This window comes from Cloeon dipterum, chromosome 1, assembly GCF_949628265.1.
Source record: "Cloeon dipterum chromosome 1, ieCloDipt1.1, whole genome shotgun sequence".
Lineage (NCBI taxonomy): Eukaryota > Metazoa > Arthropoda > Insecta > Ephemeroptera > Baetidae > Cloeon > Cloeon dipterum.
In genome coordinates this window covers 22058946-22073234 of record NC_088786.1, presented here as the reverse complement: position 1 = coordinate 22073234, position 14289 = coordinate 22058946, and the positions used below count along the sequence as shown (strand labels likewise).

Sequence of the window (14289 nt, the reverse complement as noted above, 5' to 3'; positions counted from 1 at the left end):
AAGCGGTATATTTAGGTAAAAATATAATTTTGCATTTTGAGGCAAATTTTATTGATTTTACTTAATTAAAATTAATGGATAAAGTAAAGGGCAAAGCTTCATCTTATTGGTAATATCAGCCAAATTTTCCGTACTGCAATACCAATAGTTTATTTCCATAATTTCTTTGAATTATGGGAATCATGGTAGGTGCAGGAAAATCAGTCCATAAAAAAGTGAAAATATAAATAGAATGGGGTGTCACCGATTTTAAAACGTTGAAAGTGGACTCTTTGAAGTGTTTGGGGCACATAAGGGCGCTTCATGGAAGTTCAGGTGGTTCCTTGGCTGCTCATGCCCGCAAATATAATAATATACATCCTCGTACTTAAAGTTTCCAACGCGCCTTCCAATTTCAAATTATTACTCCCGCGCTTCGCAACCAGCTTCAGCGCCACAGTATAGCGTGGATGCTTCTTAAAACTCGAAATTATTCTTCCGCTCCAAGCGAGGTGAATCTCTAGTCCACGTTGTCTGCAGGTAAATCTCTATTTATTGTGTTAAATATGGATAATGTCCACTTAAAGCACTTTTACATGATGCAAACTATCAAATACTTAGGACACCTATGAAAATTATTGTGATATTATTACAGTAACTGAAGGAAAGTGCTAAACTAAACCAACTTGACCGCGTGTGGCTTCGCCGCCATTCTAAAATTAATGATCAACCTCGTGTCCCAACTCAAACTTAAAGCTTCGATTTGTTTCTTACGCTTGCAGCCGAACAGGATGCAGATCTTCGTGAAAACATTGACGGGGAAGACCATCACCCTAGAGGTCGAGCCCTCGGACACGATTGAAAATGTCAAAGCGAAGATCCAAGACAAGGAAGGAATTCCTCCCGACCAGCAGCGCCTGATTTTTGCTGGCAAGCAATTGGAAGACGGCCGCACTCTTTCTGATTACAACATTCAAAAAGGTATTGAAAAAATATGCTTTTATTTGTTACCGATATTTGTTTGAAAGCCTTACATGATGAACATACTATACTATGCCTTAGGACACTTATGAATTGAAATGATTTGAGTTTTAACCTGAAATTTTTCCTGTTGTAACTAGCAATTTCCAGCATTTTACAGACTATTTGGTGTACAATCTGTTTTTAAATATCCGCAGAATCAACCCTTCACTTGGTGCTCCGCCTCCGAGGTGGCGTCATTGAGCCCACATTGAGAATCTTGGCCATGCGTTACAACTGCGACAAGATGATCTGCCGCAAGTGCTACGCCAGGTTGCATCCGAGGGCGACCAACTGCCGCAAGAAGAAGTGCGGACACACAAACAATCTCAGGCCCAAGAAGAAGCTGAAATAAGTATATTTCGGCACGCTTTTCTGTGGCCGCTATGTCAAGTCAGTATTGTGCCATCAACAAATTCTGGTCATTTTGAGAGTACTCACATTGTTACCAAATAAACAACTTAAATTATGCGGATATATCCTTGGTAATTTCATTTCAATTATTTTAAAAACCATGATAAATTCTAGAAAAAAGTGGATACTGAGGAAACTATTTGGTTGAGTTAGGGGCGTAAAATTAAAAAGCAACGATTAAAAAAAAAGGAATTTTTCAGATCACCAATCAACCGTGCCCTAATTTTAATTATCATAAGAGTTAAAAGGATTTCAAACTATTAATTCATTCGGACGAGTTTTAATGGAAAATCATTAAAATCATCGATTCAATAGGGCGCTATGTTATTGTGGAGCAAAATGAGAAGTGTGAGTGAATAGTGAACGATTATTGCAATTTTTGCATATAATTGTTTGTTTCCAATTCCAAAATTGGATCAGAATTAAATATAATTATTTCCAACTGTCTTATAAAATCACTATAATATATAATAATAATCAATTAAATGAAAATTGGAATCCTGTCTCATGTGTAATATTTGGAGATTAATTATTGTCTTATAACTGGTGCTGTTCCATTTCTCATGTTCCGGTGTTCAGCACCCGCGGCTGCATCCATCAAAATCGATGGGTAGCGACAACTTCTAAGCCTTCATCGTGAAAATATGTATGATTGACACAAGACAGCACATGAACAGAGAAAATTAAATTTATTCAAGTAAATTGATACACAAAATAAAAATTTGTAGATCATCGCAGAGAAAAATGAAGATATGATAATTATTTTGATCTGCGAGTCAACCCGCCAGAACCGTTTGCTCTCTCGTTAGGTTGGTAATTTAATTCAATATGGCGGGCTTTTGTTTTGGTTTGTATATTTACTAGCAAAAAAGTCGATATTTTGACAAATTAGCGGGATTGAAGGCATTTTTGACTGCAACCTCTCGTCTAGATGGGTCGAAGAAAGGTATGAAAATAGTTTAACCCGGCGAAACAGGTCAAGTTAATTCAAAGTCGCGTTTCCAGGCTCGGAGCAGCTCCGAGTCGGGCAGCTCCAGCAACAGTTCTGGATCTTCGTCGAGTTCTTCTTCGTCCTCGGGAAGCGACTCGAGCTCGTCTGACTCGGAAGGGTCCTCAGCACCGTCTCAGCGAAGTGTCCGGAGCCTGAAAAATCGCGGACAGTCCACAGATTCGGAGCCGCAGTCGCCTCCTAAGAAGGCCCCTACTAATGCCGCCAAAAGTGCGGGGAAAAATGCGCCGGCCAAATCAGCACCTGAACCTGACAAAAAGAGCGCACCGAAAAAGAACAGCAAGCCAGCGTACTCCTCGGATTCTGAAGAGTCTATCGTGGTGAAGCCCAGAGCAAACAGCACCAGTAAACAACGCAAAGTACCTGCCAAACCAAAAGCCACAGCCACCGTGACCCCCCTGGTTCGAAAGCAGGCCACCCCAGCCAGCAAATCCACTCCTAGGGGCAAAGCCAATGCTCAGAACAAAGTTCCCTTCAAGCAGCAACCCAAGACAAAGAGTATATTCAGTCCGGAGCACAGTAGCGAGAGTGACGCGCCTGATGTTCCACCCAAAACAAGCAGTACGAAATCAACTCCTGCTCAGAATAAAAACGGTGCCATCAAAAAACAACCACTGCCAAAAGCGACATCGAGTGCTAGTAAGAATAAAGAGCCTGTGCCAGCACCCAAAAGAACTACACGTTACAGCACTTCATCCACAACAGGTTCTTCCGGGTCTTCAGGTTTGTTGAAACAAATTCATAATGATTTCTCACTAGCACAGTTATTTGTTCTGTCCAATTTTAACCAAGTTAAAATTAATAAACAGGACAGCAATTTACTTCCATTTGATTTTATATTAATTAAATCCCTCTTATTGACTCTGCAGATAGCAGTTCAGACAGTGGATCAAGCAGTTCTCCTACAGCTTCCCCTCAAAAGCGGATACATAATCAGAAAAAAGCGACCCCTCAAAGCAAATCTCCATCAAAAAGCAATGCCAGCCGTTCCCTAGCCCTAGCGTCTGGTAGTGATACAGAGACAAGTCCCAGTAAACAACCAGTGACAAGAAAACTTACCAGATCTGCAAAAGTTAGAAGAAGCAAACTCTTGACTGCTAAACATAGTGATTCAGAGTCTGAGATCGGTAATAACACATTTTTATTCAAGTCCTTGTAGCTGGAAACCCATACACAATTTGATTGCACAATTGCAGACAGTAAGGAATTCAATTCAGAATGAAAATGCATTAAAGGACCCCTGAATTGAACTATTTTTGCAACTTTTTTTAAACAATAGATTGAATTGTTGGAAATTTGAAACTTTTTTTCAAAAGAAACATTTTCTGACAGTTGAGCAACAATTATTTTAAATTAAAATGGCGTCAATAGTTCACTTCAGAAGGTCTTTAAAATTTCTAATTTATACATACATTATGTAACGTGAATAGTATAATCCTCTGTTTATTTTATTTGATGTTCATTCTATAAAATAAATAGATTTTTATAGTAATTATATTTGCACACAAAGTTTGAAAGGAAATGTCCCATTTAGAACCTTCTACCTTGAGAGTAGTATTCATGTGAGGATTATTTATGTTGCAGAGACAAAACTGCCAAACAAAACTACTCCTGTCAGTGCGGGGAAAAAGACTCCAGCAAGATCAGTATCCCGCAAAGGCAAAGGAAGACCTGCAAGCAGCGCAGAAGTGAATGCTGTGGTACAACCAATTGAGGAGAGAAAATGCCCTGTTAGAAATTGTGATTCAAATGGCCATTTATCTGGAAAGCACGATAAACACTTTACCGTTGAGGCCTGTCCAACATTCCATAACTTAAAGTCACAGCAGTGCTATGTGAGTATTTGAAGAGCTTTAATTCTCGGCACACTCACCATTTTGTGTTTTGTGTAGGACATGTATTTAGAAAGAAAAAGGCATGACGAGGAGAGGAAGAGAGCGTTGATGTGCCTTGGTCGGAAGTCTCCTGGTCGAACGCAGTCAATGGAACAAAAAGCGTACCAGCAAAAGGTGAAGGAGTCAAGGGATAAAGCTGCTGCATTGACTTCATCGGCAGATTCAACGAATAGTCTCAATGAAAGCCGGGTCGATTTCAACCGGGAGCCAAAATTAGGAAATGTTGCTTCTGAATATGATCTCAGATTGTTCATGGAAGCTCAGGCCACTGCTAGTGATAAAATGGTATTTATTACGTCCAAGAATATCGAGGGCATTCACCTTCAACATTTTCAGGAGGACGATTTGAAGGGATTGCCAAACAGCAAGGGTACAAAATACATAGAAATGGGCCAATTCGAGATGGAAGTGTGGTACCAAAGTCCGTACCCCGAAGAGTATGCAAGCCTTCCTAAATTGCACCTGTGCGAATTTTGTTTACGATACATGAAAACTAGGACGGTTCTTAAAAGACATTTAGCAAAGTGCGTATGGCGGCATCCACCAGGAGAAGAAGTTTATAGGTAAATAATAACTACTATTTGATAAAATTTTGTCTATGATACTGAATTATTTTTGGTTTTACAGGAAAGACAAAATATCAGTGTGGGAAGTGGACGGCAAGAAGTACAAAGTGTTTTGTCAAAATTTGTGTTTGTTAGCAAAGTTCTTTTTGGACCACAAGACTCTCTACAATGAGGTGGAACCGTTTTTGTTTTATGTGATGACAACAGCTGATCCAGAGGGATGCCACACTGTTGGATACTTCAGCAAGGTAGGCAAACCATTTTGGCTACTCTTTACGCTTGTTTTGCTGCCACTGAATGCCATTTATCATGTAAATTTTTATTATTGTTAATTCATACTTAAAAATATGCACGAAAATAAATAAATAAAATTCAGTTCAACTGCCACCACCAGAGATAATTTATCATTCTTTTTTGCAACGCCAAAGGCGCTGTTTTGCAATACTGCCCATCATTGGTTTGACAAATGGGCATGCGAAAAGAAATCGGTGACCTTTCACTCTTGTTTCGGTCAATTATTTTTCTAAGCTTCGCCCTTACTAGGCCCCAGGCCAACTTATTCAGGATATTTATTAGTCCCCCGGCGCTTTAGTTGGGTATGCACCCATAGAGGATGCTAGGCTGGCAACCCCTGACAGTGGGGGTGGATGTGCCTGTCTGGAGCGACGGCCGCCGCCCATCGAGTGCACCGCGGTGTGCTGCGCCGCTCGTTTGGCACAAAACTTGCCCGCCAAATTGCGATCGATGTGCTCAGCAGGCTCGGCGTTAATAATATGCAGCCAATAATAGCGGCATTTTGGCAATCAAATTAGCGGAGAGAGCGCGCGGCACGTCCAAAGAGTGAATATCACTCGTCGGATGCGGATTAAAGTGTCGTTGGGAAATATAATTGCTATGGTCGATAAGGATTTGATTTTTTCACAATTCACACACTGACTGAATTTTTAGCTGGGAATAAAATCGCTTTTTAAGTTTTTAATAATAATGTTCTGGTGGAGTGGAAGGTCAATAAGTGGTTTTATTGCTAGTAAGATTAACGGCGGAAAGCTCATAAACAGCATTAATTGATGTGCTGTAGAATTAAAAAATGACGCGAGTTCTTGGTCTTAGTAAAATTCCTAGCGGTTACGTGCAGCTTGCTTCTGATGCCACGGTCAAAGAAACAATAATAACTTAATGTGGTTTGAGCGCAAGACGGTAAGAAGTATAACCCGGTGGAAGGTGTATATGGCTATGGTAACAGGACCACCACCAGTCGGCTGCTTTTTGCCATTCGTGCTAAAAAGTGAAGAAGGAATGTGACCTAGCCGATGATGAGATTCACATTCCTAATCATTTACGTAACGGGCAGCGAGCGGAGCCACTGGGAGAGGCTCTCGGTACGCGCGCGTGTGTGCCATTTTTCTCATTCCGGTGGATTTTTTTGCTTTCTGTGGAATTTGGACGATCCTACGGTGCAAAGAGACGCTCGAAATTAATTATCGACGCGCGGCTTGATAATTTCCGCGGGTGGCTGATTTGCTCGCGAATTGGTAGATGGCATTGGTGCTTTTCTATCGCGAAAAAGTGAGCGGACGTCGTCTTCTCCGCCCGTCTGCCTCGTGTGCAACTTCTCCTCTGCTAGACGTTCCTTATTGCTTTTGCAGAATAAAAAGCAAAGAAACGCGCGCGCGGCAGCCGGCCACCCTCCCTTAATGCCAGAGGCTTGCTTGGTTGGTGCTCGGCCTACTCCCGAGTACAGCGGGCTGCCTGCCTGCCTGCACACCATGTTTACGCAGTAGTAGCGGCAAAAGAAGCAGTCTGGCCAGCTTGCTCACACTAATCCAGCCAACACTCTGTCTTTTTGCCGCAATCTGCAACAAGGGCTGGCTTACTTACTTGCTCACTCGGGCCCGGCCACATCTTTTAGCAAGCATAACGTTCCCGCACAAATCCTTCCTCTCGTCATTTGCGAGCATTTATGCTTGTACTCAAACAAGAAAAGTGATGCTAAATTGCGAGCAGCGGACGCGCGAATAAAAGAACAGAGACCGACAGACGAGACAAATGACATGCCACACGGACTGCCACTGCCAGAGCAGGCTTCAAATAAAATTTTACCCCCGCAACCCGTATTGAGGCATATGTTGGGGAATTTCGCTTCGTTTAACAGACATTTAGCTTCTCGACGAGGACTGCGATTTTTCTTTGTTACAGCACCAACTGCGAAAATAATTTATTTCGCATAATATACAGATGTGTTATAGAATGCAAAAAGTTGCCAAGATTTTTTTTTGAACCAGCGTGGTTCGTATCATTAATTATTATACTCTACACACGTTGTTGGCGCAGGTTCATGAATTAACATAATATTATTTTTGTGCCGTTTTTTCTTATCAAGTCCAAAATGTTTTTACGTGACATCTTCAACAGCCGACAGACAGTCGAATTAGTATCGCTCCAACCGACTGTCTCATTAAGACTTAAATCGGTCACAGCTAGAGCCAAAATATCTGCGAGTTTGCTATTACTTCTCGGCATGGAGTTGGTTCGCACATCGGTCGCTCGCTCCTTGGCCCACCCGACTGACTCACTGTCTCAAAATAAAAATCTTTGTGTGAGTGTGTCTGCATCTCACGGTTCGCCAAACAGCCGACGGATTTCTTTTTGAATTCAATAATAATCGAACCTGTGTGTGCCGTCTGGCGCATTACGACAACACAATACTCTATATATAATGGAGCGGAGGAGAGAAGATGCTGCTGCCGGTCGGTGTCTGCCTCTGCCTCGACTTCCTAAATCAATTACAAAGGAGGAGGCACCACGAGGCGAAGGTGAGATATGACGTTACTTGATGCTTTTGCGTCATGCCTGACTCACTGATTTATGAAGTCGTGCGAAATAATTCAGTCCTCTCTCAGCTCACTTCTGTCTGTCTGACTGACTGACTGACTGACTGACTCGAGCCATATAAGAAGCACAGCCGATTGAAAATCCGCGTTGAGATGTCCAAATAAGGACGAATAATGATGATAGACGATAAAACGCGTTGATCATTCTTCTGCTCATTTTGCTGCCGCTGAATGAAATTTATGGCGTAGACGGCATGGCGTGTGGAAAATTAGTTTTCACCTTCGTAGAATCGATAGTTGCGAAAATTTGTTTAGATTAATTTTATGTGTAACATTAAGATCGAGGCGTTCTTTTTTCAAAGTTTATAGACTATTTTAATTCGCTTATTCACTGCAGTGAGTAATGAAGGTAAATCTTAAAGATAAAAACTAAAAGGAAGACAACAACTTCAATTTTGTTTTATTGAATTTGTCGAAAACTGCCTGCAAGGTTCATATGGTGCATTCTTAAGATTAACAAGTGAGAAAACAAACGTCACGGAATCACGTTTCTCTGACGTGATGACAGAAAAAGTGTTCATCACGAGAGCTAACTCTTAAGTGATCTATGACGTGTGAAAATCGTTAAGATATACTTGACTGCCTGAATTCGCAAATCTCGAGATTTGGCGCCGATAAGAAACGATCCCAAATCAAAGCAGAGTCATCATGAACTTAATTAAAAATTCCACATATATGTCCGGTCGTTGCGAAGAGAATCAAAGCTCGCATTCCTTGCAATTTTCGCAAAGCTACAAGCGGAGCACCCAAACGCGCGCCTCTGGCGCTCCTCTCCTTTCATTTCGGAAAAAGGGATAATTTGGCGGCGTCGGTGGCGTCCCCCAGCTTTTGAGGGAGCAACGTGTGCGGTCGGAACATACGCAGCAAAATGGCACATAAAAGTGCGAGAACTCGACGGTTGGAAGCGTTCCTGAAACCGCACGCGGACTTAAAGCGAAATCCCCTCTCGCCAATCAGTGGATTTGACAATTTTGCTGCTCGTGATAAATTTAATTGCCGCAACTGTCTTGATTTAATCGCTCACAAAAACGGCAACGCGAGCGAGTTGTGCGCGGCGCGGTGTTTGTCTCTGCTCTTTCTGTTCGTGCGATACATATTTTATTACTGCGGTAAATATTTTCTCCATTCCTGGCTACGGGACATATAATTTATCTCGCCTACGTGATGTTGCGGAATTTTATGCCGCCGTCGAGAAAAAGGGTTGGATGCGGTTGATCATTAAAATATATACAGAGAAGCAGCGCACGTGGACAGAAGAGGGATGCGGATCGAGAGGGTTGTTGAGTAGCAGCAGGTACGGGGCGCAACCCTTGCCTCGACGGTCATTAGTCCGAGGCCGGCCCATTGAGTGAGTGAGTGAGAGAACGGTCACTTGAAGCCTGTAAATAAATCAGAGCCGACTAGAGGGCCATGAATCAAAAATAACAATGCAGACATGGGACGGGCGAGCAACCACTTTGCGTTTCAAAAGTGTCGTTTTTGTTTTGTTTGCATGTGTGGAGGACGGCTCGTCGGGGTTGGACTGGCCGGCAGATTCGAAAATTATTACGCATCAGGAGTGCTTTTTGCGTCTTTGCTCGCTTGACCTCTCTCACGCTGTGCTCTCGGCGAAAGGTGCCCCTTGAGGGGGTGCGTGTGCATGCTGATGCTCTCATTAGAGGTGCAAAAATGTGGCTGCCGTTTGCTTAATTACGGACACGACCCCCGAGGATGCAAGCATAGCAATAATGATAGTCATCATAACGTTCGCGCGTCAGGCTTTCGAAAGAGCTGGGTTACATGGCCGGCTTCGCTATTAAAAATTCATGTGCAGGCAGCATCAGTTTAAGGACGGGAGACGGCAATTTTGCGATTACGGCCTATGAGACATCTACAGGCTCGCTGCTAAATTGGCAGTCTCTTTTACATTTTATTCGACTGTTGTTTTACTTAACTTTTCCGAGGCATAGTTTCTCTTGGCCAAGTTGAAAAAAAGTGTCGAAAGAGTGGGAAATTTTCGCAGCCCTATATTAGTTCCAATTTTTCGCCGTAGATGGCGCCTGGTGCCAATATTACGCTCATCGAATTCATGTAATAATCAGATATTATACCTCCTGCAAAAAAAGCTAACTCCGGAAGTGACATAATTATATCTGAGCTTAATAAAAGCAATTAACATGAGCCTCCAAAAACTGATATCAACGCAAAATTTGAGATATAACCACTGGGTTAATTAGAGCCTTAGTTTCGGTACAAACAATTAATGTTCATGAGAGAGGGATCTTTTAATGGCAATTAGTTTGCCAAGTAAAGCCATTAACGTCATCGTGGCTGTAGGTTGTACTCAGATTCCAGTCAATTATCTGTCGAATTTTGTTCCGGCGGGAAAGGGCGGCCGATAAATCCAGCATTTCAGTCTCATGGAGCCGCGCGCGAGAATTAGAGCATCAGCTCATCAAGTCGCTCACTCGATTGCGGTGCCAGTGTCGGCGGCTGCTGTTTTTGTTGTGCCACACATTTCAAAGCCGGATGTATTTAAATGTTCGCCAACCGCTGACATAGAGTCGAGAGGAAGTGATGCTGCCGGAGATTAAAATCGCAAAGTGATGACGAACGTCTGCGAAACTTTTCTGCAGAGCGTCGGCCCGCTCGCTTGCACACAATTCCGCCAATTCCACGTTTCGCTATTGATCTCTCTTGAGTAAATACATAATATAAGAGCCAGGCCGAGGGGCCACGCGCGCGTTTGACGAAAAAGGAGCAGAAAAAATAACGAAAAAAGGGTCGTGAGCGGCGGAGCGTCTGTCTGTGTGATGGCGAAAATTACAAATCCTCTACTCCCTCTGTCTCTTTTTCGCCTGGCAACCCCAATTACACGGAAAAAGGGTTTGTTCCTCATGCTCCTGGCAATGGGTTTTAAGCAGAATTAATGGTGCGATTAATTACCAGGCCAAAGAGGATTTTTAGTAATTTAGACAGCGGGTGGAAGATTGATTGGAAAAAAAATTAAACTCATCCTAGCCAGGCGCTAAAATTTGTTGTCAACTCCCCCTGAATCGGAGCGTGCGCTTATTAAATTTATTTATTATTCAGGAAGGGTGGTCAGATGTGACGCGTGCAGGAGAAAAGGGAAATGCTCCAAACGTTGAAGCCAGAAGAAGAAAAACGGCGGCATCGCACATCCGTTTGTGATAAATTTGGCGATCAGCCCCTCTTTTCATCCCTCTTGCAAAAAGTTATCTGCGCAATAAATAATGCCTTGCGATTCCCGCCGAGTGGAGAGTTTTGCGTCTTTCCCTGACGAACAGCTTAGGATGTATAAAAGTGTCCGTGTACCTTTGCTCTTTCAAAGTCTAGCCGGTCGTGACAGTAAAAAATTAGCAGCGCTCGAGAGTGCACGAGTGCAATATAAATGGCTGTGAGTTTTATTGTGCGGCGGCGGGGTGGTTTTTCGCGGGGGTGGCGGCTGTGTGTTGGCGGAAGGAGGGGTGGCTTTTTGCAAAGTCTGCCGGTCCCCACCACCGACGGCGGCGGGCCGACCGACGGCGGGTGGCGGCGGTGCGATCGCCGACGAGACATGCCGAGCCCTGCCGATGACTTATTGCAAAAAGAATAAAAAAAATATGAGAAAAAGCGGCCGACGCGCCGCGAAAAGCGGCGGCACAGCGCAAAAATGAATAATGAGCGGGCCTCGCGAGCCACTTTTCAGATACACCTGATACATTGTGTGTCGGCCGAACCACTCTCACTCTCCTGCACCGGCTGAAATTGCAATCTCTTGCAGCTTTGAGACAATCATATTTTCACATTCCCGGTGCTCTCCTCTTTCTCTGCAAATTTTTGCTCAAAGAAGCCGCCAGGACAATCAAATCAACCACTTCTTTTCTCTGAAAATATCTCAGCCTCTCTCGTCAGATTTTGCGGCCAATTTCGACTTGGTGGCGGGTGAAAAAAATAATATTATTAGCACAAGGAAGGAGCGACTGCCGCAGATAAGATTAAATCTCAAGTCATCATCTCTTCCTGCCGGCAGCCAGCAGCCTCCCCAGCGGAACCCTGGCGCTCTCCGCCTTTGGGTGCACCGCAGCAAGAAGTGCAAACACCACGTACACACAAAGAGCTGCTGCCTGCTTGCCTACCTACCCTACCCACCTTCCTTCTTCCCTCCATGACACAAACACACGTTCATTACTTACGCGGAAAATATCGATTCTTCAATTTCCACGAAGATTTGTGACGCATGCTGCTAAACAAATACACTGGTCCGCCCGCACTCCTGACACTGTGTATACGCACAGCGAACCCACGCCGCAAACGCGGTTTATGCAAACACACGCATAAAAATGCGTAATGAGCAACTTGGGGCTGTTTATTGGCTGGCGTGTGTCACAATCGGAGTGTAAAATTGCGTCCGACATAATGTTCTTTGTTTTTATGTTCCGCCGGCGGGCTATTAGCGATTCGCGGAAAATCTGTTTGAAATGGGAAACCCTGCGCGTTCGAACAAAAACACTCCAATATCTGTTCGGTGAACTTGTTACCGATCAATTCTCGAGAGAGCAGGTGCGAAAGTCGTTACTGAGTAAGTGTCGGCAAGTACGAAAAGTACTTTTGCTAAACAGTAATTTCTCGGATGTTTGGGACAGGTAGTGGGGTGCGATTGTGGAAAGTTTGCTCGAGATAGAGAGACGCGGGGGCGTTCGGCCCCGCGAACGAGCAACTTTTTCTAAAGCGCGTATATCAAACCTCGTTTACTTTGCCGCGACCGACGAGGGGAAAATCGATTTGAGCAAATTTCGCGCGTCAAGTGCTGTCTGAACTCGTTAGAATCCAAGTGCCGCAGAAGCAGCGGCAGTAGGTTTTTGTCCAAAAGCTAAACTGCGTGCGATTTGTTTCAAAACCCTTTTACCCAAATGCGTATGTGCAATTAAAGTTAGGCGGCTGGATAATGCTCGCTAATTTGAAAGTTTCGCGCGGTCGCGGAACGAGTGCGCCGCAGTCGTGGCCATATAATTCGCAAATTGTTTTTGCATTTGCGGCAGTCGAGCACTCGAGGCGCGTGTTAATAGCACATTAGACGTACAAAGGCGAAAAAAGCTCTTAGCAGGAAGACAAAGCTTCTTTCTGTGTGTAAAACGCTCTCTTTGTCTCTCGTCAGAAGAAGTCTTACACAGCAGAGCGAGTTTGCTCTGCAGGCTGACACGAAATCAATGAATAGGAATTAATAGCCCAGCGTTTACCTTTGTTGTTGCCTCCAGAGTGTGAAACATTGACAATATTGCCGTCCATGCCTTTGTATTGTCTCTGTTGAGAAGCGGAAAATCGGCCGATCCTTATTTTGAACCCGTTACGTCGCTTTTATTTGTAGCCAAATTCGTAGATTTGCAGCAACATGATTCTCTCCGAAATGACGTATCAAATAAATATTGCAGTTATAAGACAATCATAAGACAATCATAAGACCTAAATAAAATTCTAAACTCATCAGTTACATAACGTCTGCTTGATAATAATTTGCGAAGTTCAAAATTTAATATGATGCTCTCCAACACCTTTTTCGTTAAACGATGTCCCGGAAAAAGAGCAAAACTCCAGCACAAAATTCAGCAGATTCATCATGTTTCAAAGTGCCTTTCCAACTGTACGACCTGTAGCTGTTGCCCCTTTTCGTTGGAGTGAAAAATTGCTAGCGTCGTGTCGGGAAACACTCTTAAAGCATCAAATTTGCTTCCAAAGAGCGTTGTTTATCAAAAAGTTTGGTGGCAGCAGCAGCCACGGCACCTGCCCTCTTCATTATCGCCACTGAACAACACAATACTAGTGCGAGCACACGCGCACGCCGAGCAGACAAGTGCGTCAGCTCAGTTTACTATAAAGCATCTCTGGCTCCACCATGGATGCGTCTACCTACGCACCGAGTCTGCGAATTTTTACAACCGCGAGTGCAAACCTGGCGCAGGGAAAGCTGACTCGTGAACACACACACGTGTCCGCCCGCCTCCCTCTCTTGGCCCCGACTCTTCTATCACGCTCATTGTTCTCCTGATGACAGTAAATATTATGTTGCCTTGCTGCCGCGCTGTGATAACGATTATTTTCATTGTTATCGTCCGCTATGCAAATTTCACGAAAAACTAAATGAATCCAGCGCAAAAACATGCCGTGAATTATAATTATAATCGTTAAGCGCGCCGCCGCGCTTTAATGAAGTTTCATAGCAGCCAGAGTATTTCTTTCCCTATGTGTCGCTATCTCTGCGCGTTTCGATTTTTGTGGAACTGCGCGTTTTTCGTTTCTCTCCTCCTAATGGCGCGAGCATCAATGCGATGCTTTTCAATTTAATTAAGGGTCGGGGTAATCATTTGTGCCGCCAGCACGACGATGCAAGGGCTCTATTAAATTTAATGGGCGTTTTGTTGCGCATTTTCATTCTCGACAGTTTTAATTACAAAAGAAAACCAGATTTCAGCTGTGCCGCTTGTGTACTTGTTTGTTTCATGAAAAGCATCAGTAAAATATCCCTTTAATGTATAGAG

The 14289-nt window shown here is 43.6% G+C and overlaps 2 protein-coding genes across 4 annotated transcripts in view; both read left to right on the top strand.

Moving 5' to 3' along the window:
* Positions 1 to 435: 435 nt before the first annotated feature.
* On the top strand, positions 436 to 1476 carry LOC135948561 (ubiquitin-ribosomal protein eL40 fusion protein-like). Its single transcript, XM_065497903.1, has 3 exons — positions 436 to 519; positions 762 to 960; positions 1158 to 1476. The coding sequence occupies exons 2-3, from the start codon at positions 771 to 773 to the stop codon at positions 1352 to 1354; spliced, it is 387 nt and encodes a 128-aa protein (XP_065353975.1). The 5' UTR covers positions 436 to 519; positions 762 to 770; the 3' UTR covers positions 1355 to 1476.
* Positions 1477 to 2220: 744 nt separating this feature from the next.
* Positions 2221 to 14289, top strand: part of chm (chameau) — a 116551-nt gene continuing 104482 nt past the window's right edge. Inside the window, exons 1-7 of one of the 3 annotated variants that reach the window (XM_065497318.1) lie at positions 2221 to 2359; positions 2419 to 3145; positions 3292 to 3549; positions 4007 to 4257; positions 4315 to 4602; positions 4669 to 4880; positions 4945 to 5131. In XM_065497318.1, the coding sequence (XP_065353390.1) occupies positions 2345 to 2359; positions 2419 to 3145; positions 3292 to 3549; positions 4007 to 4257; positions 4315 to 4602; positions 4669 to 4880; positions 4945 to 5131 (1938 nt within the window). In that variant the 5' untranslated portion in view covers positions 2221 to 2344. Of the gene's footprint in view, positions 2360 to 2418; positions 3146 to 3291; positions 3550 to 4006; positions 4258 to 4314; positions 4603 to 4653; positions 4881 to 4944; positions 5132 to 14289 lie in introns of all 3 variants that reach the window. The other 2 variants (XM_065497316.1, XM_065497319.1) reach the window with 2 other exon arrangements.